At 37.5% G+C, this 27,813-nt stretch overlaps 1 protein-coding gene across 3 annotated transcripts; it reads right to left on the minus strand.

The window, feature by feature from the left end:
• Positions 1-27,780, minus strand: MTRR (5-methyltetrahydrofolate-homocysteine methyltransferase reductase). 3 transcript variants are annotated; one of them, XM_066326626.1, is made up of 16 exons: positions 27,643-27,780; positions 26,841-26,974; positions 23,689-23,851; positions 19,455-19,608; positions 16,567-16,684; positions 15,292-15,664; positions 12,287-12,409; positions 10,509-10,662; positions 9,630-9,718; positions 7,778-7,958; positions 6,392-6,434; positions 5,752-5,938; positions 3,368-3,486; positions 2,211-2,303; positions 1,944-2,123; positions 1-973 (listed from the first exon to the last, which is right to left on the minus strand). In XM_066326626.1, exons 3-16 carry the CDS (start codon positions 23,830-23,832, stop codon positions 829-831), a joined length of 2,103 nt encoding a protein of 700 aa, XP_066182723.1. In that variant the 5' UTR covers positions 23,833-23,851; positions 26,841-26,974; positions 27,643-27,780; the 3' UTR covers positions 1-828. The 3 variants fall into 3 exon arrangements, with proteins under 3 accessions (XP_066182723.1, XP_066182731.1, XP_066182742.1); XM_066326634.1 differs by having other exon boundaries at positions 27,659-27,762; XM_066326645.1 differs by lacking the exon at positions 23,689-23,851.
• Positions 27,781-27,813: the final 33 nt, after the last annotated feature.

Below are 27,813 nucleotides of genomic sequence, written 5' to 3' on the forward strand. Positions count from 1 at the left end.
TTTGCTTTCAGACACTTTATTTTGTAGTGGGTGGCCACACATAAGGGCAATTAATTTCAAACCACCATATTTTCTGTCTTCAAGATTAATTTAGGAATCTGAGAAAGTATTTACCAAGCAATATTGTTCCATCAACCAAATTTAACGCAACTGGTGAGTTTGCTCATAAAAACAAACATTTCAGAGACAGGAGTGACAACAATTTCAAAAGAACTATGCAGGAAGATCTAATCAGCATTAGATTAGATCTAATTTTGAGACATGATGTAATGATGCAATGAAAAAGCTAATTATTTAAAGAGAACTTTGGAGTTGAAATTTTTCAGTAACCAGTAACATCCTGGACATTCATTCCTTTGGGAAGTTACTGTTATTGTGCAAGTAGAAAAAATATAGCAGTCTCAGGAACTATCTAGGAAGTGTTCAAGTAGATAGTGGCAAGTCAGTAATGTATTTCATGATGCACAGATCAGCGTGTATCATATTTACTCTGTAGCTTCTTGATGTATGTATTATAGGAAAAGATACGTACAATTATGCTTGTACAAGTGGAGAAGGTTTTAGTTTATACGGCAACCCAATTTAAGATGAGATAATCAAGGCACTCAGACAGTCCATTATGAAACACCTCTAAAAAAGCATAAACTTCAAAGGCCAGCCTGGTTTGTTGTCATTTAAAAAGTTTCATATTCCTGTTGGAAAGGTCAATAAAGAAAGTTAACCTTTGTGCGACTACTGACAGAACTTTTGGCAGTAACTTTTAGTCAAAAACATATGTGCGTAAAAGGAAGTATTTTGCATTACGAAGATACAGGAAAAGCTAAACATTTAGCTCCAAACATCCTGCAAATATCGTTTCTCTTCTCGAAGCATGGCCAAGATTTTCATTGCTTCCAATTTGTCAGCTTCCATTTCCATGCTTAAAATGTCTACTATGGCATCACTTACATCATCAGCCATGTGCTTCTTATCTCTGAAAAATAAAAAATAGAGGAGGAAAAGCATAGTAGTGTATTTTTCCATCTATCAATAGCTTCAGAGGCAGGACAATATAGGAAAGAATCATTAAAAATCCCAAACAAAAATTTTATATTGTATAGCTTTTATATTGTACAGCATGATTCTCAGAGTTTTCCTGTACCTGAGCATTGACATTAACTAGTGTTTCTCTCAAACACTACGTAGTTTTCAGCATGCTGTAATGCGGAAGTAAAAAATCTTGCAACCCTAGTTGAGCTGCCAGAAAATAAATGATTTCTTTAAGGAAGAACTGGACCTGCTGAATGAGTTTTGATGCCTAAATCACTACACAATTCCAATATAAAAGAAAAAAACCAACAAAAATTGTTACCAAACCTCACTTATTAATACTATTATTTTTAATAAAAATAGCTGACATTTATACCTGCAGGAGAACACATTAATATTCAGCCCTATATTCAAACAGTTTGTCCATTTATCATCAAACTTTCCAAAAATCTTGAACTTCCAGGTAAGTTAGCATCCACAAACAAAATGTCCCAGTATGGAATTTATTACTATTATTTACTATGACAGAACTTTAGCGTTCTGGAACACTCAAACCTGGAAAACAGCAGAAGACTGCTACAGATGAGCAATTTCTCATCACATCTATTCACATATCTCATTTTCTAAAGAGAAATTTATTGGCTTGAAACCTCCTATAATTTAATTGAATACTGAACAAAAAAAAAAAAAAGGAAAAGAAATAATAAGCAACTAAAACAATCAGTGGAACTGTGTGGTTAAGCTGTATTTAAAAATTCTACTGGAAGACAGTGGACACAGGGATGACAGTCTAGCTCTCCAGGGAAGCTCATTCAGCATCATATTGGTCCTTTCTTTCAGACAGCTCTAAGTCTTTCTAAAGCCTCAAACTTCTGCTACTCTCTTTCTGAACAGTCCATTTCCACTCTACTCACCCACATATGTAGAAGTAACCTCTCTCCTTCAGCAGGACTCTGGCAACTTCCTTAGCACAAAGCCTAAGGACATCTTGCACATATTTAGGTGGGGCCACTTCCGCAGTTGAAGTGTCTCTTGAGAAACAAACCTTAAGATGAGTTAAGGTTCCATTTTCAAGAAAACATTGGAGCTCATCTCTGAAAGGTAATAAAAACCTGTTGGCAGTGGCTCAGAGATGAACATTCCCTCATGAATACAAAGTGCATGTTAAATAGTGAACTTGCTTGAACAAATAGTCTCGGTCCTGATGCCGACAACCAAAAAACAGCCATGTTTCTCCAAATTCCCAGTCTGTATGTTGTTCTCTGAGCTTTTGCCTAAAGAGACAAAAAAATCCAATCCTGTTTTATCAAGTGCAGAATCTGAAACATCTACAACCTAATTTTCATTTAAACTAGTATTTTAAAAAACCTCTGGATTGGCAGGAATGTGAAATGATTTAGGTAAATCAAAGTCAAACCCTCATTTGATTTTCTTGACTACTCACTTTCAGACCAGCTCAAGATCAATCAACTTCAAATGGCTTTTTTTGGCCACAGTTTCATGTTGGAATAGTGAAGACTGACACATCCAAACACCTCAAAAAATAATCATGACCGCTGACTAAGGAGATCACTACCTTTTATCCTTCATTGGAAGTTGTGTAAAACCACCCAGGAAAATAAAGCAGTTTTAGAAGGCTTTCCATTTAGTTGCAGATACCTGCTAGATTTTATGAATAACAATTTATTAACTACCACATGATCAGAAAAATTATTTAATATTCTTGAAATAATGCTGGAAGTATTATTTTAAAGGAGTTTTAGCTGCCATTTTCTAGTTATATTGTGTGAGAGCGATTTCATTTATACTTAAAAATAAAATGCAAAATACTTTTGAGAGGTAAAGGTATATTTGGGAATCAAAATTAAGGAGTACATAATGATTTGGTTAAAGCAAAGCATGGAGTTAGATCAGTCTATAGATATGACTTCTCAAGGAACTGGATTTTGAGTAACAAACTTAAGCCAATCAACACTTTATAAAAACTATCATCCTCTTACAAGACTTTCATCAGCAACACAAACAGATAAAGGATTTAATGGCTTATTACTATTTTGGCAATTCTCCTATATCTACTATTATATTAAACTATAATTCAAATTTCTCATCCATCTACTATTAATAGTAAATACAGCCAGATAAAAAATGTAAATTTAAGTACTTTGAAAAACAAATAAATACACAATGCTTCTTTATAATTATTAAGACTGCCTATAATCAGCATACCACCATTAGAAAAAATAAAAAAAAAATTAACTGCATTTATACTCAAACCCTCAGGCTGTATTTCTTCTCAATATAAAAAAGGCTGCTCTTCAGGTAACAACTTGGTACATACCTATGTTGTAGGAAACCAATAAATGGTGAAATTCCTGTTCCTGGACCAACCATAATGAATGGCACAGATGGGTCTGCAGGCAAGTGGAAAGCATTGTTTGGACGAGGAAAAATAGAGATCTAAAATTAAATTAGATAAAATATAACTGAAGGGTATTCTTAAGCAGTGAAAACACCATGACGTTTTTAGAACCTTCAGAATATTTATACAGCATATGTACCCACACACCCTTCCAAATCCTGAGCTTCAGAGGTCATCTTTAATGCCACACAGACATTTAGAATAAAATCTCACAGAAGTCTCTGGAGAAAAAAAAAAAAATAAAACAACAAAGCCACACCATATTTACAAACCTATTAATCCATCTGGAGGAAAACTGAGATACACCACACAGGCAGGAGTTTCTGAATATGAAAACTGATTGCACCACAAATTTGGGGAATACTGTTTCAGAATGCACAGAAAGTTTGGTGTTGGCATTTTAAGGGCAGTAAAGCTAGTTTATTGCTATTAAAGGCAACTCAACCTTTCTTTACATTGTGGAATGTCAGGATTTGTTTACAGCGAATTGAAACCTACTGGTAAAAAGCCTGCTTTCTTAATTTTCATAGAAGTTTTATATGATTTCCAAAAGTGCATATGGGTGAGGGGAGGCACATAACAGCTCTAAGATCTTGGAAAATGTTTTATATAATCCCACTGATAAACAGTAATTCTAATTTTCTGTGTCAGAAAGGAAGTCATATTTTCATAGGAGCTCTATACCTATCCTTTGAGACATGGCCAACATAATCTATAGAAAGATTAGTTACAAGAGATTACCATTTTTAATTCTAAAGGATTATTCAACACTCAACAGCAGCCATAGCAGAGCTTCATCCATTAAAGCAACAAGAAAATATTCAATTTATTTTGCACATTAATTATGAAAGGATTTGAATTTACTTTCAAGTTTAAGGAAGGAGATAGGCACTAGGCCAAGTTATTTAAACTTTGTTGTGTAAATATAAATGGTTTAGCATTACTCTTTTTTTTATACTTTAATTCAGTACAGACATAACAATGTTAAAGAGCATTATTTTCCTACTTCCATGATGATAAAAAATAGAATAATTCTTGCTGGTGGGGAACAATATTTTATATATATACTTCACATCACACTTGAGTTAGGAGGCTATTTACCCTATTAATGATTGCAAACTGGTCATTTTTTCAAAACAGACTGCAAATGGTAAACACATTTATACCGTAAAGTGTATTCAATTAATCTAATATATTTTTGCATAAGATCACACTCATCTATTTTGTATTGTTATTCCATATATTTCTGCAATCTATGTGGATTGCTGCACATTTATCTATGCTGAATTCTAGCTTTTGCAGTAGACAGAAACAGTTCTAAACTTTATCCAGACTCATTTTGCAATAATCTTTTTTTTTTACTTTTTAGCCACCTCTTTTTCTTGTTTGATCTTAAATTAATTTCAAATCAATTATATTTTAAATAAGGAACAGATGTGAACACCGGAGTAAGATATATGATGCACATATTAATCTTTGCATTAGTGTTAAATTAAGATAACTTGTATGGTGTCTTTTTCCCATTTATTCTGAGTGGCACCTTGAATTATTGGCACAGTTTGCATTCAACCAAATTCTACTCCTGTTTCCTTTTTTCATAATCAAATATAGATTAGGTTGCCAGTAGTTCTTTTTGAGAAAAGATATGTATATCACACATATCAATTATACAGCAGAATTCCAATTTTTTAATTATTAGCTTATATCTAGTGACTTTGAGATTGATTAATACACAGAATCTCTGCCACAAAATGAAACGAGGGGGAAAAAAGATGCAGTATCAACTGTGCCAAACACTCACTGATACACATCAGAAAAAATCACAGATGACTGCCTCCTGTGTCATATTCAATAACTGGGCCTTTGCAAATTCTGGAAGACCTGACAAGAAGTGTGGGTTTTACAGTTTCTCCCTTATTACCTGCCACTGTTTCCTGGAAATGACCAAGTGCCTCTCTCTTGTGATGCAAACAGTCAGAACCATTTAATTACAGAGTGGTAGTTTAGTCCACGAAAACATCCTTCAAGATATACTTAGGACTACAGAGGGCTGGAAAGCAACTTTGGCCTTTCAGTAATGGGAAATTGCGCAATTTAGGTATGCATAGATAAGTAAAATTAAACTTTAATGTTTAGGAATGAAGTTCTGGACATGTTATATAGAAGTAGGATAGAACTGCAAAATTAAGGTGTATGCTGCCGAAACACCTGCACTACATCACAGCAGTGAACAAAAGAAACCTGCAGTTGTTTCAGACATGCATAAATTTAACCGTTAGTGACCTTAGATCTAATATTCATACCTTTCCAGCTGAAGAGCTTTCTCCTTCTGTATCCAGAGAGTTTTTACTGGGGTGTAGTAGAGGTGCAACTAACTCAGCAAGCCACCCTGTACATACTCCTTTCCGTGAGACTGGTCTAGAGGGACCGGCAGGGAACTCCACAACATTAAATACAAAGTGCAGCCGTCCTGGCTGATATAAGTTTGAACTGCAAAGACAAAAGTATTAAAAATCCAACTCAAAACCTGAGAGACAGCTGTACAATCTTGCAGCAGGTCCTTTTGTAGCCCAAACCATTTCAGTTGAATCAAGATTCTCAATGTTTAGTTAACTGCTATATATAAAATATAATCATTATAATATTTTCATTTAGTTAGAAATTGTCTTAAGGCTGGACTCAGTGGCCAGTGTCTACAGAAGGGAATCCAAATTCCTACCAGATTCATATGTGTGTGAGCTTGTTCTTGAGAGCTTAACCAAAGCCTTGCCACACACTCAATGTTCTTTGAAATAGTCAAACAATGTTTTTTGCAGTAGGGTCACAACTATGTTTTCTCCTTCACTCCTCTCTTTCTTCCTCAGATTATAACATACATAAACACATATGAGAAAAACCTCATACCTAAATAACTAAAAAGATATAATTTGAGTATTTCATTACCTTGACACTGAGTAGGATCTGGCTTGTAATTTAGGAAGATGTTCTGAAGAAGAGAAAAAAAAATCACTTATTTGATTCACCCCAATGAAGATATCGTATAATGAGTGTTTACACAACAACAGATTACAAGATATTTTAATTTAACTGTAATTTTATTCTAGTAACATTCAGTGTTTGTGGTTCAGAAACAAGCCATTAACACCTGAACTCTATTTTGAATGGGTTTTAGACTTTGTGGAACATTAATTAGCGATCCTATAAAATGAGACCATAACAGTTAATTTATGGGGTTCTTGGTCAAACAAAGTGACTGTAAGGTGTACAGAAGAGATGCCAGTAGCTAGCAGATGAGGTGAAGCTTGAAATTTAATTTTCCCCAGCTTTCATCTATGAGCTCAAAAGCTCTCACAAAGAGATTGCTTGATTCAAAGTTTCCTATATATAATGTGCTAGAAGCAGATGTGCTATCTCAGTTTCAAACCACTGATTACCTATACAAAGTTTTGAAATCTCAGCTGAAAAAACAAGACACAGGAGTTCATGGGGCATTTTTTGAACAAGCAACCCCCTATATATATATATCACATACACACACTTATATCTATATATGTATGTACATAAGCAAAACTACCCTTTTTGCCAATACATGCACATTCTGACATATTTTAAAGGTGCTCTGATACATAAGATAGCTGCTAGGCAGATCTAAGGAAAGGTAGAGCAGTGAAACCACTTAAACAAGACACTAAATCCATTCAGCAATTTTGGGTAAGAGTGGCAAAGATGACTGCAAGAACACAGAAAGCAATTTCTTTGACTCATATTATGAAACATATTAAGAAACTGGATTTTAATTTGAAAAATAGCTGCCAGCAATTTTAGATGTATTTGACATGATTAGAATTGTAGTCTCATCCTTTCAGTATTTTATATCAGGAACCCAGTGAGTGTCTTAGACATAACATAAACACAAATACACTGGGAAAACCATTCTGGTTTAACACCTAAAAGTGCAAGAAAAGACCATGCACCCAGAGAAATTAGGAGTTGTAAAAATATTTTTTTTTAATTCTAAGCAATTGATGAAATAATTCATAAAGACCCTAATCCTGCACTAAGCATTTTATGCTTACTTTTTATGTACAGGAGTAATCCAGAGCCAAAGCATTGGTATGAACCTAAATGCTTGCAGAAAAAAAGCCAAAGACTACAAACTGTAGAACAGAGCTTTGTTCCCCAACAAGAGTTTCAGCTTGATCACTACAGAATCTATAATATTCCTAAAGCACTTAACTGAACAGTTACTCCCCTTTCTTGGGAAATTGAACATTTAGTCTGACACATTTCCAGAAACCAAATCTAATTAAATCTAGATCAGTCTTTTACCAATTAACAGGCTAAGTGAAGGCTTGCAGCTTGGAAAAGCATGAAGTAAATCCAGGAGGCAAACATTAGAATCTCTAATAAAGGAAGTGTAATCAGAGGCTCCTTGTCTGCTGCAAAGCTCTTGAAGCCTCCGTTTTTCTCCCACATCACTGGTACATTCTACAAGAGCTCTCAAAAATGCCTGTAGGGAAGAAAGGAAAGAGTGAAGGATAAAAAATCTTGTCCATTTGGGAAAATGGTCACAAAACTGGGAAAAACTTGGGTTGCCTGGGGACAGAAATTCATTAGGTTAATAGATAATACAGTTTATTTCTCAATTTTTTTGATTGCTCCTCTAATGTCCGCAACAAACCAGCACATCAGAAAATCCTACTTAGCTTAAGCAAGGAAGAGACAAAAACACCCATGCACAAGCCACTCCCCAAAAATTCCAGATGTCTGAAAGATGTTCTTATTGCCCCTATTTGCACTTCAGTTAGGCAGCTCCATAACAATTCAAGACAGAACACCATTTGCTAGGTTACAGAAGCCAGGAAATGAGTAACAAAAATCTTAGAAGAGGTATGACTATAAATAAAGGATGGTATTAAATGAGTCATGTTAATGTTGTTGTGGTGTTTTATTCTATACTTTATGCCCACATACTGGTAGTGTAAACTTTTCTTAAAGGAAAGTTAAATTGAGCCTTTTAAGATAAAGTGAAGATCAGATGAAAATAGTTACAAGTTCTTTTCAAAAAGGAAGATGGAAATAGACAGAGTGAATTAAAGAAACACTAAATGCAATCCAATGACACATTCTACACAAAGGAATACTTGTAAATAATGTGTGCTCAACCACAGAGCTTCCAGACAATAGTTTTGAGTATGGAGTTACATAAAGCACATTTTAGGCTGAAGACTTAATACAGAAGACAGGTTATAAAACTGGCTTCAGTGCTATTCCCCAGCCAGTACTCTCTGCCTACTCCTATTGTTGAGACAAAATTTCAAAACTATTAAATGTGGTTTTGAAAAGGTTGAAACAGGAAGATTCTCTTCTGCTGTAAAATCCACTAAATTAAGTAAAAAGGTCCTCCCAAAAACTGATTTCCCTCAGAGACCCGACCACACAATCATTCAGCTTTATCTTTCATATAAAATTACCTTTAAAATATTATTTTTACAATACCAGAAATACAGATGCATTTTCAGTTAGAAGCTTTGAATTTTTTACATGCACAAAATGAAAGGAAAATAATATATACATGTTGTGAGAACAAATACCATAAACCAAAAATCTTTCTTTGAATTCTGCTAGGTTACTGAAATGTTAAAGAAAAGCTTTAAAATTTCAGAGATTTCACAGAATATTGTGAGTTGGAAGGGGCTCACAAGGATCACTGACTCCAGCTCTTAAGTGAATGGCGCACAAAGGGTTACTAGCACCATGCTCTGACCAACCAGTCTCATGTAAAGGACACTGTGGTACATTTGCATGCAGCAACATGTATCTCCTGAGCAATAGAACTCAACAGATGTGGCTCCCTCTGATTAAAAAAACTCTTTACTTTAAAATTACTACAGGGCTAGGTTCAGTCAGCCTTCCCAGTTATCTGGCACCAAGTTATCTAATACTTTTCTACTTAGTTCCAGACTAGTCATGAATCAAGATACTGCAGAGCAGGAATGTCTGCCACATAAACTACTAGAAGTGACATTTCTCAGAGTAAAGTGAAACAGTAGCACACAAACTGACAATCCTTATTCACCAAGAGATACCATAACTACACACAAAGCAAGGACAGAGCAGTAAGAGACCAGATAGCACAGAATTACTAATTTCTCTTTAGAAGAAAAAAACACATAAGCACCTTTTTGGGAATTGCTCTGATTTCCAGACACCACGTTAGAATGAATTTGATAGTGCTTCTTTCAGGGATGTGTTGTGGACGAGATGCTCCTAGTTCAGTGGGAGAGAAAAAAAAACAACAAAAACCGAGTAAAATGTGTACCTATGCACAAAATGTGCACAAAAGTGGCATCACACATCTCACACAACAGACAACTTGTGCAGCCTTCAAAGATGCAGGGAATCTCACAGTGAGAACTGATTTAGCTCTCACCAGAACAACAAAGCGCCCTACATCATCCTGCGGAAATAAAGGCGCAACTGAGCAGCACCATTAAGACACCAACTGCAATGCAAGAATGGAGCAATTCACACAGGTCCAGCTGGCAGTGCACAGGCACACTCTGAACCTGCAGCTACTCCTCAAGCATGGCATCATAAGACTCAGCAGAACACATCCACAGACCTACAGGTCCACTAGAAGGCACCTTGCAACACCACTAAGGCTTGTGTCCTTGAGGAGTGCAGCCCTCTTAGGATGTAAAACAGATTGATATGCAGTGTTGTGCAAGGAGATTTTACTTTCAAGTGGGGGATTGTAAGGTTATGTGATTAAAGCCTTATCTCCATAAACATGAAGGAGCACAGAGTAAGAACGAGATGGATGAATGCCAATGCCAGGCTGCAGTTCCCAGTCAAGAGCTCATCCACTCTCATCTACAGTAAAACCAGCAGCATTCTTATGTATTCTCTTTTTTGACACACTGCTGTGACTTCCAACGTGCCTGCATGGAAAACAACTGTGTTCCCACACTAAAGGTAAAAATGTTCAAAACTATGCACACCAACTCCTACCCACACAGAAAGGAGCACTGGTGCATGACATTGCATCACAACGTACCTTTCTTTTTAGTGCCCTGCTTAACTTTTACACAAACGACGTCATCTCCTTTTTCAGAAAGTCCCAAAATGTGAAGAAGCTCTTCCACTTCACTGGCATTGTTGGGACATATTACACAGAAAGCATCTCCAGGTTGGTACTCAAAGGATGTATCCTGTTTTAAAACATTAAATATTTCTATTAAATCTTACTACAGACCAAAGCATTTCCATTTCTGACAACAATATTCCTAATATTGTGCTCACATTAAGTCAAATATTCTTTTTCTCTGTACTAGCACTTTGCTGTTTTGAGCAAATCATAAATGAACCAATCATGTTTTCTTTTCAGGCTTAACCTTAATAATTAGAAAAAGTCTTTCCTTATCTGGTTTAAATATTTGGACACTCTTTAATGAGAACTGCTGAACAGCCCAAACAGAAGGAAAATAAATACGTATTAAGAGGTTGCATTATATAATCAGCCCAGATCATTAATTACTGATGTTCTACATTTTCTGGTTTGAGAAGAGCACAGAAACTAAGTCCTCATAATTAATGGGACTTTTTATAGAGCTACATCATCATTAAAAGAAATTTTGCTGGTTAAACTATTTGATGAATTGTGACAGAAATGACCAGAATCACTTTAATTTTTTTGGAGGAAAAAAAAGAAAAATAACCGGACAAGAGCACAGTGAAAATTCGGATCTTGAGACCTAGATTCTACTTAGCTGCCTGAGATTTTTGTGTGCAACTGGTTCTGCCTGCTAAAGAAACATGCAGAATTACACTTGCATCATTTTATTTCCTTTATGCATCAGGTGAGTCACCTGCATACACTGACTGACAAGAATGTTAGGTGAAAAAGGCAAGAAAATGCTTACATTTACCACCATTTCAGTAGGTGCTGATGACAGAATGCATATATACACACAAATACATGCAAAAAGCCATGTCAATCAAGGAAACAGTTCCTTAAAACTTAACAGAATCTATTTATAACTGAGATTTAAAGATGACTCATGTATATTGAGACAGATTAGGCTAAGTAAGTCCAACAGAAGGTACTGCCAAAAATCACAATATTCCAAAAGTAATATTCTATCAATTTGAAAAATCACTCAAAAGCAACACCCTTTCCTTTTTAAGATTTCTTATAAAGTAATATTGAGCACTATCTGCCTGCTTTTCATCTTCAAACCAGTATACAAAATATGATCTTCAGTGAATAAAGTAAACCAGTTTTTTAACTGAGGGTAACTGAGGTTGACAGATTGAGTGGCACATTAACAAGGCACAGCAAATGAACAGCAAAGGCAGAAACCTTGCTCAAGAGCTAACAATTCCTTTTGCTGGATACTATTTGTGAAATTACTACTGGTGTAGATTACCCAGCACCATGAACAGTCACAATTTACTATAGTTTCTGAATAGTCTTGAAGTTGTATACTTATAAACTGAAAAATTATTCATTTTCAGTATTCTCTGACTGCCTTTCTCCACAGCAAATTCCCTTCATAAAGGTAATTCACTCAATATGATATCCACGGAACAACAAAGAAATTAACTCAACACTTTGTTCCTGTTTTGACCTTCAAGGAGTCCTAATTTTTTGCAAATAAATCAAACTTTGCATTTGCAAAACGGATCAGTGTAAGATGACATTCTATTGTATAGAGAATTATTTTTTCTCTTTAAACAGTCAAATAAGTAATTTATCCCCTCAGTTATTATACATAATACACGTTTTTCACCCTTTATTTTAACCCATGAAAGAAAAAGCCATCACCAACTTACAGCAATATCAAGCTCTAAGAGCAATGCAGTTTTTATCGCATCTTCCCTCGTGAGCTGCACTGCTTTTGTAACTGGCACTTCAAAGGTTGTTCCCTCTGAGATATGTGAAGACAGATGTGGATTCTGGAAAAGACATAAAAACTTACACTAAAAATGCAAATCAGCTTTATGACATCTTGCCATGACATACAGGAATTGGTGTAGATACAGGCTCTTTTCAAAAACAATCTCAGAAAACAACTCAAAACAATAAGGAAAAACATGAATCTTCTATATACATAGAGTGTTCTGCTCTTTTTAAAAAATCCTATCTAAGCAATAGCTGGCATATATTCAATTTAAAAATTCAGTAGGCTTGAACAGTCTAATGGGCCTACATTATTATCAAATGCAGCGAGCCGTTTCATTTTTCAAGAATTGCCTTGAAAATAGCCAATTAGAGAATGGCATTTATGTTAAACCCCAGAAAACTCCTGCCTAATTAAAGGATTATTAGGTACATAGAATAGACATACGAAGTAAGAACAGAAGTTACATCATTGCAGGTTTACAGTTTAAGGTTGTGGGGTCCATTTAGGGTCTTCTATTACAGGCAACTTATAAAAGGAGTTTTAAACTAGACCTAATGAGCAAAACCCACTCTACAAGACAGCATAATTTTATAACACAACATTTCTACCCAGGTAAAAATGACAAATATGACAAATGGACATCAAGAATAATTCCAGATCACATATGTAAAAGGCAGAAACTTGAAGATCAGACTACAGTCCTCACTTCTCCACCACTACAGTCAGCAAATTTCATTTGAGATCAATGCAGACAAAAATAAAGAGGTAGGAGGGATACTAAATGCTTATAACAGTACACTGTCAAATGTAAAGGAATCGTCCTACCAATAGGACAATATTCGTCAATCTGAAGATTTCCTATTTAAAATAGGAGACAAGAGAATCACTTGAGACCAACAGCTGGAAGTTTCTTTGTTCTCTTAAGATTTTGACATGGTGATTAATGGCTTGGGCCATATCAAGTCATTGTGCATCAGCTGGACTCTGGTAATTGTCTACATTTGTATTCCCTCCAAGCCAAATTCAAGGCATAATGAAATCAAGATTTAAGCTAAATTGTATTATCTTACACTTCCCACAAATGCTTTAGACTTTTGCTGCTCTGCTATTAGTATGCAGCAGCTTGTTAATTCAACCCTGAGACTCAACAGCCCATGACAAGATCATTTAAATAACTGGAGATATCATGTATTAGGCCTTCTTTAAATGTCAGGGAGTCTCTGTTTGGAAATATCCAAACCTCAACTTCATGCATTTCAAAACACAACATCAGCTGTGCTTGGCAAAAAAATACCCATAGCTGCTGTTGCAATGTGAGATACCAAAAAAGGACATGAATTATGTGATACCTGCAAAACCAAACATGACCCTACATAGAAACTACTTGTTGACAAGGTCTAGCCAAATATGTCCAAAATAGCTCCAAAGGAAAAAACAACAAACACACATTTCATACTTTCCAAGGCTCAAGAAAACCACCCTGTTTTACACCTGAAATCTGGACTATAATCTTTAATCTGTCACTGAGTTCCAGATTAGCAGATTCATCTTTTTCCATTTGCTGTTCAAAAGCAAAATCAACTTTTTTTTCTACATACAGAAAAGTTAAGTCATCAGTATTAGAACCTGATGAACTATTTCATGGATCAGTCTGAATATACGCTGATTTTAAGAAAATGGGCTCTTTAAAGGACTGTAGCAGCACATTCAATACAACTATTAGTCTTTAGTAGGAGAGCACCTCTAAATCATCAACCTCCCAGAATTCAATTTGGATTATTAAATTCAACAACTCCAGCAAAACCAACAATGCAAGATTTAAAAGAAAAGCAAAATTATCCAGTGTTTAAATCCATACACCCCTCTGTAACTATACTAGCTAGGCTAAGTGATTTCCATTAACAGAGCGAGTGCCGGTCCAGAGGATACTAAAGGGCTTTCATGATCATGAGCAGCCACAGCAGAGGACAGGGCCCAGAAACCCCACCTCAGCTCAGTACTGGTTCTTGACTCCTGGCCTCAGCCACATTACAGCAGCACTGGTCAACAGCTCAACCACAACCACCAATCAACAGGATTCATACACACATTCTGTAGATCTAGGCCTGGATCTTGAGACCAGTTTCTTGCCTTGGGCCAAGATTCCCACAAACTTGCCTGATGAGCTGTACTCTTGGCTGATCCTGGATCCTGGCTGCCATCTCCTGGCTTGCATTGCTTGGGTAGTGGGTAGCAATGCTAGCTGTGTTACCACACTCAGCTCCTGGCTCCCTGTCATTTAAAGAGCAGCCAGACTTCACTGCTTCCTTGCATGGATAACTGAAACATCCGCCCTCTGCAGGCAACCAGAAAAGTTTCAGTCACTCTTGCCAACTGGAGATGATTTCCAGCTCACGCTAACTCTTCTCTTACTACAGCAGGTCTTTGTTTAACATGGCTCCAACATGAAAAGCATACTGGCTTTTGGTCTACACTTCATCTTCCACTTCCCACAGTAAAATAATGATCATGTTTGCACAATGGCAAGTTTCTCTGTTACTAAGTAAGCAGCAATACTTTGAGCAATTTTACAGTCTCGTAGCACATTCTGAAAGTACTAAAAATTTGAACAGAAACTTTACTGTACTTCTCAGTACAGCAAGATGTTTTCACTGTTATAAGCCACAGAGGATTTAAATTCTTTCCTTCCTGACAGTGCAATACCAATTTACTATTTAGCTGCATTACATCTTGACATAAGTGTCCATAACCCATATGGTGGCACCTACATTCAATATAAATGGACTTTTTACTTAAAATTCAAAAGCCTCCTGCATATGGGGACATATCTTTGTTATGTAAGGATTCACTTGCTCTTTTGAGCCTTATGTAAGAGTATACACTTATACTCCTACAAGAGCTAGAGGCTTCTATCACTCAAAGTGAAGACCTTACCTCACCCTGGCTGTCCTGAAACTCCACCTCGATATATTCTGGAGGCAGGGCAGGAATATTTAGAGCAGACTGAGAGACAGGAGGGACAGAATGAACAAGTGAAGGTTCGGTGTCTCTAGATGGAGCCACAAGATTGATGTCATCTAGTTTCTGCGACAGAACATCAGAAGACCTTGCTCCCTCATCTTCTAGCTTCAAATTGTGTATTTCAGAGCTTAGCTGTAGTTCATGCACAGCATGTGGAGCTGTAGAGATAGAGCTGGAAACAGCATCAACAGCACTGTTCATGCCTTCTTTCTCTTTCTGCAACTGTAATGCCTCCTTGAGGGCAAGCCAAAGTCCATCAATCCAAGGATCAACCACTAATTCCAAACTGGGAATAGAGGGGGAAAAAAAGAAGAAATGCATGGATGAACTATTGCAACTTCCTGGACTGTGAATTTACAAATACCACAAAAGCAAAAAAAAAAAAAACATTATTCACTTCCCATTTTTAATATATATCTGCAGCTGTTACCAAAATTACTTCTTTGTAAAAAAAAAAAATTATTTAGTTGTTATCACTATGTAAATTTAGGAAGTCTAAATGTATAACAGCCTTGCTCTTCTTTCAGTTTCTCATTTTTATTTTCAGATGCTGAACTTTATGACAGAAACTTTAGAGAATGGCAGCAGAATATGCAACTTTTCATTGTGCAACAGCAACATCAATAGCTTACACTAATGGCCCATTTTTATTATTTCAGAACACAAGAGATAAGTTTTATGGTTATGACAATGTTTGTGTTCAATTGCCTTGTATCATCATGCACAGAACCAATATAATCAGCACTTCAAAATAACTAAGCCAAGACTGCAGCCTACCGGCCAGAAAGAAGAGCAGAACAGGGAACTGTTTTCTTACATAGTTCCTCTACAGCAAAGAGAAAAATCTTCTTACATAATTACTCTAAAGTGATCCTCTACTCATCCCGAAAGTTTCTTTTTGAAACTAAATTTTCAAACCCCTCTAGTTACTCTGACTCATTTAATTTCTAAAACTGCTAAATACTATTTTTCCAGGCATTACAGATGTTTCCTCATGCTTTAAAAATGGAGTTTTACTTAATGGCAATCAAGACTGAAAAGATGTACTGTGTTCAGGTAGAACTCATTTCTATGAGGTGCTGAGTTATCCAGCTTCAATGGACTTCAAACGGTTCAGAACATTTAGCCAAATGCTTACACAAATATTGCATCATGAAGAAAAAAAATCCAAACCCATTCTGCTCTTACCCTACACAGTCATCGGCTAATCCTGTGTCATAGAAGTGCTGGGCACCAAGTTCTTGAAGTCGTCGGTCTACTGTTCTTCCTCCATTGCAAAAGAACATGTACTCTGAATCTCCCAGACCTAGAAATTTCAAGGAAAGAGGAATCGTGTCAATCAGGCAGCCTCCCAGGCTACACAAAGTCAGGCCAGACTTTTCTTGCAGGCAACACAGGAGAATTAGCTATTTTGGAGCAAGTCCACAATGGGGCACCAAGATAATTAGAGGGATAGAGCACTTCTCCTAGGAGAAAAAGGCTGAGATAATTTGGTTTGTACAGCCTTGAAAAGAGAAGGCTTTGGAGTGACCTAATTGTGACCTTTCACTACCTAAAGGGAGCCTACAAGAAAGACACGGGAGATATTTACGAGGACATGTGGTGACAAGACAAGGAGGAATGGCTTCAAACTGAGAGTAGGTTTAGATTAGATGTTAGCAAGAAATTCTTCACTGTGAGTGTGGTGAGGCACTGGCACAGATTTCCCAAATACGTTGTGGATGCCCCATCCTTGGAAGTGTTCAAGGTCATGTTGGATAGGACTTTGAGCAACCTGGTCTAGTGGAAGGTGCCCCTTCCCATAGCAGGGGGTTGGAACTCGATGATCTTAAATGCTCTGTCTTATATGATTCTATGATAAATATAATTATATATTTATATATACTAAAACACTTGAATATGTAAGTGTATTATTCAGATGCAACACTGAAATACACATACATGGATCAAACATAGCAGTGATTTTAAACAAGAAGAAGGCTGAAAAATCTGCATGAGGGAATACAGTCCAGCAATGCCCTCTACAGGAATGATTTCTTTGTAGATCTTGTCTCACCTGCACTGTGCTTTCTGCTCCTTAACTGTTGTGAAGCTGTTTCAGATGAAGATGCTCTTTGTTACCAGCTGAACAGTCAATGCACTCAGAAGTGCATGGAAGATCCAAGGTTTTAGGAGGTCAACCAAACCAATGACCCATCCCACAAAAATGATCAATCATCCTAGAGATCCTTGCCCAACAATCCTGAAGACCACTGGTTTTAGGTCCATCTTCACAAATTCTCTAAGTAATCCACACCACTGGTTCACTATTGCTATCAGAATTTTTCACTTTCTGTGAAAGAGCCTGACCCTTTCTTGTATGCAATTTCAAACCACTACATCTTTATTATTTCCACTTTTGCTGGTTTTGGCTGGAATAGTGTTAGTTTCCCTCATCACAGCTAGTATAGAGCTGTATTTTGGATTTGTGCTGGAAACAGTGTTGGTAACTCAGGGAAGTTCTAGTTATTGCTGAGCAGAACTTACACAGATCCAAGGCCTTGCCTCTCCTCTCCTGCAAGGAGGGTGGGGGTGCACAAAAGTGGACACAGCAGGGACAGATGACCCCAAAAGAATGAGCAAAGGGACATCCCATGCCACATGGCGTCATGCTCAGCACATAAAGCTGGGGAAATACGGAAGGGAAAGACACATGCAGTGATGACATTTATTTTCCCAAATCGCTGCTATGTGTGATGGAGCTCTGCTTTGCTGGAGATGGCTGAAACACCGGCCTACCCATGGGGAAGGGTGAATGAATTCCTTGATTTGCTTTAACTATGTTCATGGCTTTTGCCTTCCCTATTAAACTGTCATTATCTCAAGTGTAATCACTTTTACCCTTCATATTCTCTCCTCCATCCCACCAGGGAAGGGTTGGGAGAGTGAGAGAGCAGCTGGGTGGGGCTTGGTTTCTGGCTGCAGTTAAACCATAATGCCACCTAATAGCAGAGCATTCCTCTCTCCTTGTAACAGCCTTATTTATTTTTTTTTTCCCTTTTAAGAGGACTTCTGCTTTCTCTCAAATACAGTACTTGGAGCAAACATTTCATTTAGACCAGTCTAGATGGATACCATGAATGTATTTTAAGTCTGGTAACTTGTTAAACTTGAATCACATTGTAATTTAGACCCCATAATAATTTCTGCCATAATAAAATTTAGGGTTAATACAACACTATCTTTACACATATCCATATGCAGCTATGAAAAACCTGACCATTTCACAAACTATAATGTGTAACAAGGCAACAGCAGAACAGCTTCCCAAAATGCTGCAAGATTAGGATGCATATAGTTCGGACTTCCACATTACATACCCAGTAGAAATTTCCCTCTAATTTCCTTCTAATGAGTCCCTTCCTTTTTAGAAACTTAGAAGTCTTCTCACTCCCATCGATCAACTTAAACTTGTCAGGTTAAAAATAACCTAGGTTCAAAAAGACATTTCTGGAATTTGTTTATAAATGAAATTTGAAAACTCAACAAACTAACCTTACCATCAGCTCAAGATATATCATGCATTTTGCCAAATCTGTATTTTGCTGATCCATCTATAAGCTGAAGATACATTCATTCTCTTAATGAGTACAAGATTCAAAACTAAAGTACTACTGCAAACTTAAAGGAATGATTAAAAGTTTTTACTTTTAAGAACATTTTATACTGCCTTTCCCTCTGTAGAGAAAAATGCCCAATGACTAACACAGTCAAATAAAATAATCTAGTTTACTAATCTCTGTAGAGACTTGACATGAAAGTTAAACTTCAACCAGTTATAGATAGCTTATATCATATGGTTTTTATGCAAAGAAAATTAAGCTATAAAAAATTACATTGGTAGCTTACATTCAGATAATTTTTGGATGTTTTTCCTTTACTGCTCACAGAGAACATTATATAAAACTGCTGTTTATAAAAATAAATGTTTTATAAGCACTTAAAAAAGCCCAAAACACCTGTTCAGAAATAAATAAATAAATTTAAAAATTCACCGACAAACAAGTTCTGCAATAATATAGAAAATACTAAGTCACCTAGCAATCCATACTGGAGATGTGCAAAATGGTCAGGAGGCAAGGTCTTGTCTTGAATTTTCTTTACAAACTTGCGGGCAGTGTCTGGTGGCTCTCCTGTCCCAGTAGTGGAAATAACAATAACTACAGGATCCTTTTCTGTTTCCAGGTTATACTACAAGCAATAGAACAAGTCAAGTTACAAGGTGCCATTTGATACATAATACTGGCCTTAGATACTCTATCTCCTACCTTTCTTCTTCCCAAAGGTACACAGACCATTTTATCTCATTTTACCTACATTAAGCCACAGAAAGTCTTTCAAGTAATTACAAGTAATTTTGGGGATGCAACTTACGATCATATTTGGAGTTTTTAAGACCAGAATTGATAAAGCCCTGAAAAACCTGTTCTAACCTCATCTGACCTTGCTGCAAGATGACCTCACGAAGCCTCTTCCAACCTCAAATATCCTTGATCCCACACACAGATGTCCAAGGGCAGCATTTTGAGCAGGCTAGTATACACAGGAAGAATACTTCACAACTGCACCCAGACAGCTGAAATACACAGTTCTTACAGTATTTTATTTGTCAAGTGGAAAAGGTATTTTTGTATGTGTGGTCAAAATCACACAAGCCAACTGGGATGTGGCCATACAAACTTCAGGGATCATTTCTAAGTTCCATTAAGTATCCTTCGGTCCTGTCTGGTAACTTACATGTTACAGAACCACAGTATCACAAAACTAACAAGGCTGGAAAAGACCTTTGAGATCATCACACCCAAAAAAAAAACCCCAGTGCTTTTGGGGGAACTAAGGTAGCTCTGAACAGTGATAATCAGACACTGTTCCACAGTCTGACTAATTTTGGCCCATTCACCCTTCTCCCAGCTCACTAGTCTCTCCTTTGCTAAAACTGGTCTTCCACATTTCCCAGAGTTTCATGGGGGCTACTCCCATTATACCAGGTTGATAATAACTGCCTGTAGAAGGGACTGAGCATCAGTCCCATAAATTCAGATCTCATGCAACCATTTATTACTTCTCAAGTAAAATGCACTCAGAATCTTTGACTCTCCCACCTTTAGCAGGCTGCAGCACTGTGCCCATGTGCTGTGAGTCTCATGGCACCCCTATGGCCTATGGGTGGTGACCTCTGTGAAACACGGCTCCAGTCCAGTGTTTGGCAGTGACCTCTGGAGAACAGCTTGTCCCACCCCATGCCCCAGCTGGGACTAACAGTCAGTGCCACGCTCAGTCAGCTGTAACCGGCTGAATTTTGACAGCTTCTAAGGGTAGAGATTGCCCTTTTCTGGAGAGCTTCTTCCACGAAGGACCTCTCCACTAGTGTCAAATCTGAGTTTATCAGGCAGTGCCCAATGGATTTGGCCTCCTGTTGTCCAGTTTGCCTCACAAAGGCTGCTATTAGATCTCTCCTTAGCCTCCTTTTTGCCAAAAAAGCAACCTAAGCTCCTTCTACTGCTCCCTGTCGGTTGCAGTTTAAATCATCCCCCAGCATTCCAAGTAAAATAAAAATAATAGGATTATGAGAAAATAAAAAGAAAGACTGCAAGAGGAGCTGTGCTCCTCTCAGAGAAGTTTCAAGACTGCAATTCAAAACTCCAGATTTTGAAGAGTTATGTTCTAAACACCTCCCTCAATGAATCACTCAAACTTTATCTCCTTGTCAAGCCATGTAAAAAATTACCTGACACCTACAACCCAAAAAAGCTAGCAATATATAGAAATAGACTAAAGTGGTTTTGCTGTTGGCAATGTTTCCAAGTCTTTCCTGAAGAAGCTAAAAACAGTTGCATGGTAAACTTAAATTACTACATGTCTTGCCTCTGACAGTGGCCTACAGCAGAGGCCTAGAGAAGCAGAGTAAACATGCAAGGATATTGATATTCCCTGGGCATTTTGCCAGACTTCAATGAGTTGTGGTCCAAGAACCTTCCAAACAGAGCTTTTGTCTTTTACAAGTTCAGGCAAACTCCAAGTACTCACAAAATCCTGAGACTTTCAAAACTCAACTCTAAGTTGTACAAAAAAAAAAAAGCCTTAAGGGTGCTGTTGCAATAAGGACTCAGATTTTCAAAATTTCCACAGCCGATTTGGTAAGTAGAGACCCACAGCTTCTGCATTGCCACAGGTGACTACTGCATTTACAAAGAAAAGCTAATCACATGAGAATATACACTAAAATGAGCTCCATTAAAAAAAACCAAAAAAGATACAAGCTCAGGAATTAGGAAGTGGTGTATCAGAACAGAGGCATGATTAGCTCACTAAATTCTTGCTTACTCCACTGTAGATTTTTGTCTACAAACTTCGACACCTTCTGAAAACCAAACATTCGCTGACACAACTTCTGCAATAATTTGTGTCAATTACTGCGAGGTCTGCTACACCACTGGACCAGCAAGAACCTAACACAACTACACAGTTTTTCACTCTACCTTCCACTTCCTCCTATATCCTTTATTTTTCAGGTTTGTCTCATTCTTTCTTTTTCCTTCAAATGTTCTCCTCAGCTGAGGACAGCAATGCCACACAAGAGCAGGGAGCAGCCTGCTCAAGCTGTGCATGGCTGCTGAAAGAAGAGGACAGGATCAGCCAGCCAGGTTTGGCTCACCCAAAATATTACAAATCATGACAAATGTACTTATTCAGGTCACTCATACAAGGCTGACTACACATACTGTGACCTAATACAATCTCGATTTAGTCTCCCATTTTTTTACTGCTCCTCCCTCACTTCCACTACATTTCAGTCTTCATAAAACGTAATCACTGTAACCAACCAAAGATTGATGACCTTATCTCACCCCTGGGACTGTAGGTGAGAGACACAACTTGGAAACAGCCAGTGTTCCTGAGACCTGAGCAGTATTTGACCATTCACTTTTGAATGGTAAGATCACATTACTCTGACTGCCTCTGTAACCACGTATTCCATCCACAGACTTTCACAAGGTCTGAAAATACCCAAAAGCTACATAAAGACAGACTTTCTAACTGAAAGGTAGGGAAAAAACATAAGATTATATGTGACAAAATCTACAAAGCTGCAGAAATTACTTTTTTCCTCAATGCCCAACTCTCAGATTCTCAATTCATAATTAATTTGCAGCTCTGAATTGTCTTACTAAATTTGGCAAAACACATCTATTTAAGTGGCAGGCCAATAACAGGGCTAGAAAAGTTCTGACTATCACCTTCCTGAAACTAATCTCCAAACCTGTCAAATGCAGAAGATATTACATGCAAGGATATAAGGAAAATCTTCACATTCCCTGCTGGCTGCATAAAAGTCTCTTTCTAACACTCAGCTACATTCTTACTGCACATTCATTCAAAATGTCGCACATTTTCAAGTGCATAAAAAACTTCCTTCAGATGTTATTTTTTCCTCATCTCATATGAAATACCAGGCTATCAAGTTTTGATTGTTTGTTTTTTATATGTTTTTGTTGGAGGCCATACAGATGAGAATACTTTGGGAAGGAAATTACGGTCCATAATGCCTTTAGTTACAGAACTAAGTTTTCGTATTCTTACTCTTGGATAAAGCAAGTAATAAAAAGCCACTTCCCTCTTCCAGCCAAGCTTTTTATTTTGCTCTAGAACTTAGGATGAAGTGAGTTCTGTGGGAATTGAAATGAGTGCGCACACGCTAAGCAACACAAGACTTGCAAAAGCTCTGGGCCATGCTGGAGCCCACAGTTAACACAACACAGAACATCAACGCAACAAACAAAATAGAACAACAACAAAAAAAACCCAATAACCAAACCAATAAAACCAGGAAAACCACACACACATAGAAAAAACCCCAAAACAAAAACACAAACAAAAATCAAACAAACAAACAAGAAAAAAGGCATCATTTCTAGTAACAATAGACATGACCTGTAAATACAGAATGCATCCACTACTGCATACATAAGATGTTTCCAAGAAGTCACTGAATCATTGTTACAAGAGAGATAAAGACATTAATTTACAGTTCTAGTAAGAAAAATCACAAGATATATCTTTGGCAGAAGGCTATTAAGCAAGTAAGAGTATTGGTTGAAATTCACAGTGAAATTCACTGATTCACAAAGAACAAAAATTTGACACAAGATGGTGTTTTGTTGACGGATGCATCTGCTAGCCTTCATGATTATCAAGAGCCACCACTCTAGCATGTGAAGAAGAATTCAGCTCTTCAATACATATTTTTCAAAACAGAATGGAGTATCTCACCTTATCCATTTCACTTAAACAGTGCATATCAGCTTCAAATCCATGGGCACCTGCTTGCTGCCATATTTCCTCAGCTATAGCTTTTGCCTGCCCCTTCTGTGTTGCATAGAGGAGCAAAAACCTCCTTTTTGACTCACAGCACATTTTATTTTTTTTAGAGACACTGCAGGGGAAGAAAACATTAAAAAGTGAATTTCTTGTAAGCAGAACAACAAGATTTTATTTTGTTCACAAGATTAAAAAGACATAAAGATAGCAGCACTGGTTTTTAACTCAGAAATGAGGCATCTACTCTGAAGTGAAGCCATTTCTCACATGCAAGCTTTGCAGATCAAGTTGCAAAGGACATGTGGTGTTGGCCCTATGTGCTGCACTGCCTTGATGCTGCAGTAATGTTACAATAACTCTGATACCAAGAATTTCATTTGTAAACAACACAACATGAAAACTTTTAAAATTAAAACATACTATTTTTATTATATTATTATATATATTCCATTTCAAGTTAATGACTGTTTTGTTCTCTTTTCTGAGCTGTCTTTGAAAACAAAACAAAACACAGACCTGGTGAAGTCAAACTACAAAGCCTGAGGAAAAAAAAAATTAAATGCTCAGATCCTTCTTTTTTAAAATCAACAGGTTTTGCTGCAATTACTTTATACTTTATTGTCCACTATGCATTTTGGAGCACAAACTCTGACTTTAAATTTGTATTTCAAAAAGGAGCTGCTTACACAAGGGCAACCTGACCCTGAGGTTAGCTCATTTGGTCAGAACACGATGCTAATAACACCAAGGTGCTGGTTTTGAATCCCCACATTGGCCACTCACTTTGGAGGAGTTGGACTTGATGATATTTCTGGGTCCTTCCAACACAGACTATTCTGTGATTCTGTGAACTACAGAATTGGCTCTTTGGGGTTTTTTTCTCCTAAAAGTAAGAAACAATCTTAGGGAAATCTGCCGTGGTGTCACCAAGTTCCTCACAAACAGCAGGATGAATGAGATGCATATCCTCTTCCATTCCCCTGCCCCATGAAAATTTGAATGCAAGAAGTTTTCTTCCATTATTTTGACACAGAGAACACCACAGATGTAACTTCAGGCAGCAGTAAATAAGAGAGAGAAGTAGAATGTCCTTAGAGTGGATATTTCAAATAAATTTTCTGTCAGTACTTCTTCCTTGCTAAGGAGGTACAGTAGAACTCAAATTACTAGAGTTACTAGTTATTATTCTATTATTATTATATTATATATAATAATATATTATTATATTATTATATATATTATATATAATAATAATATATGATATAATTATTACTATATTATTATATTATTGTATTATTATATTATTATTATATTAATTACTAGAATTAGTAGTCAGAACTTTTCAGTTCCCAGTCTGAGGTACCTCTACCATGCTTGGGCCCAGTTTGCTGTATTTCACCTATTGCTTCCACAAAGTTCCAATTACAGAAAGCATTCAGCGTGCTAACCAGGCACACTGAGTTATGGAAACCTGTGACTACATAATTTGAGGTCTCTCTTTTTTCTCTTTCTCTCAAGGGAAAACAAACATGGTAAAATTGTATAAGAATACTGTACTCCATTGATACCGCAGGATATTTCTCCCCACAGTACTGCAGAAGGTTTTTCCTACAGGAATTTTTTAAAAGCATAATTATACTTCAAAAGTAGCAAAACTAAGTGATAGGTTCTTAAGAGTGCCTGTATCACAGGTTAATTTCATAAAAAAATGCAATTACTAGAAAATTTTGAGGTTTTCATTGTACTTTCTTCTATTATGTTCTCCACTTTAGTTTTCATTTTGAATTAATTGCATATATTATCTAAAATTATTAGTAATTATCTTAACAGTCACCTTTAAATAAATTCATTTTCATAACAGGTTTCATACGTGTGAGTGCACAGAAGGTGCATACAACAAAACAGCCTTAAAAATTATTTTTCACCTTCCTTTTCCATAAGAAAGAAATGCACTAATTATGACAATTCATATAAAATAATGTAAATACAGTTTAAACATCCTCAGATCCCGCTACTAATGCAGATTAATCCTGATCACGTGCTGATTTCACCTAACTCTCTTGTCAGCAGGTGGCATCACCTGACCACAAATGGATAAAACCGATACAGACAAAAGCCGTGCTTCATTACTACACCTTTCTCATACCTCAGAAAGGGAGACAGATAATCAGTCTTCCACTAAGATCACACCATAGCACAGAAACCCTTTATACAAGAAAGGCTGAGGAGAAAGCTGCCAACGTTAGAGCCCAGGCATTACAAACAAGAGTCTCTTAGGACAGGAGTCAGCTTGGGAAGCTGTTAATGTTCGAGAAGCACAGAAATTTGCAACAGCAGGGGGAATGGAGAAGGCAACAGAAGGAACAGCAGCCAGGATGTGGTCTGACATGGTGAGATGTTGCCTAACAGTGTTATGACCTCTGCCTACGTCTGGCAGAGCAGCCAGGATTCCTGTAGGACATTGTGAGTTTTCTACTCCAGCTAGTATAGCAACAACAAAAGGTGAAAAAAGCAGCCAAACGCATTTTTGGTGCGTATATGTGAACTTGGAGAGAGGTTTTTTCTCCGCTGGTGAATGGACCAGTGGATTGCATAAAGACACAAAAACCTGGAGCAACCACACCTCCCACAGACAGCATGTGGAAACAAGAGAACCCATGCAGCCAGAAGAGACAATGATGAGGGAGATGCACGTATAGATCTCCTGAGACAGGGACTCTGTGTGTATGCCACAGTGTAAATGAATCCTTGTGGCAATGGGAGAGAACGCAATGAGACAATTCCTTGGAATCAGGTACTCAGCTGTTTAAATATTTGTGGCATTCGTTAATATTTTCCAAGTGCCTAGTATTGTATCTGTTGCATTGTTGCTATTGATCTTAAATCTGTAATTCAATTAACTGACTAGTTTATTTAATTCCCTAAAAGTTAATGATGTCAACAATAGACCAATAAATTCCTTTGATCATGATTTGATCTAAACTGCACAAGTTGAAGAGTTTCACCCTGTGAACACAACTTCTCTCTGTCATCAACCATAAGATCTTTGTGCACGGACTGTTAAGCGATGCCTGCTCAAAGGGAGGAAAATCAGTCATGCCTACCTGCAGATGAACAACCATAAACCAGTAACACACTTGCTGTCAGATGAGCATGCTGCCCACACTGCTCTTCCTTTGCTGCTCTATGCACTCTTCAAAGACGCTATGCCACTTCCACTTACGGGACACAAGTTCAACTGGAATAAGAAGAGGCGGGGAAAAGTAATTCTTGAGTTATCGAGCTTAATGAAAAATCCCGGTAACTTTAATAATACTACCACACCAGCCGCCTTTAACATGTTGTGCTGGTAAACACATCAAAAACTACTCTCAAGCTGCAAAAAAAACCCGTAATTTTCATCAAACCAGGGCTTAACATGAAATTATGAAATTCCAAACTATAGCTCATCTGATCCAGTACTCGGAAAGGTCAGAGCACTAGCAGCTCACAGAAGATTAGCAGGGCGCCCGGCAGCTCCCTAAGGCAGCAGCGTAGGAGCAGCCCCGGCCTGCGGCAAAGGCCACACCGCGCACGGACCCGCCCTAAAAAATACAGCCTGCGCGGCCACGCACCGGATTATAAAAGCAAGAAACTTCAGTGCTCACACTGTTAACTATGTCATCAGTAGATGGATAAATTCCCTAGATCCTCATTCAACCTGAAGTACAGGAGGAGTTTCACCCTTCTGAAACTTAGAACGTCTAGGACGTCTTCTTTCTGTCATCAACCAGAAGGGCTTCACGCACTCTTCTGTGGATTTAACCCATGCCTTGAGCCATGAAGCCATCCCCAAGTCACTTTTTCAACAGCCTGCGACCCAGCAGCATTCTAGGGCCAAGACAAATACAAAGGCGAAATACGAACCCTCCGGCCCGCGCACCTGTTCCGCGGTGTCCCCCAGAGCGGGGAACGGCAGTACTTGCGCTGCAGGACGCGGTGCACAGGGGCACGGGAACAAATCCCCCTTCCAAAGCAAAGCGCCAGCTCCAGCCCCGCTCCGTGACAGCCCGCGGCGGCAGAGGCCGGGCCGGGGCG

The sequence above is a fragment of the Sylvia atricapilla genome, chromosome 1, assembly GCF_009819655.1.
Source record: "Sylvia atricapilla isolate bSylAtr1 chromosome 1, bSylAtr1.pri, whole genome shotgun sequence".
NCBI lineage: Eukaryota > Metazoa > Chordata > Aves > Passeriformes > Sylviidae > Sylvia > Sylvia atricapilla.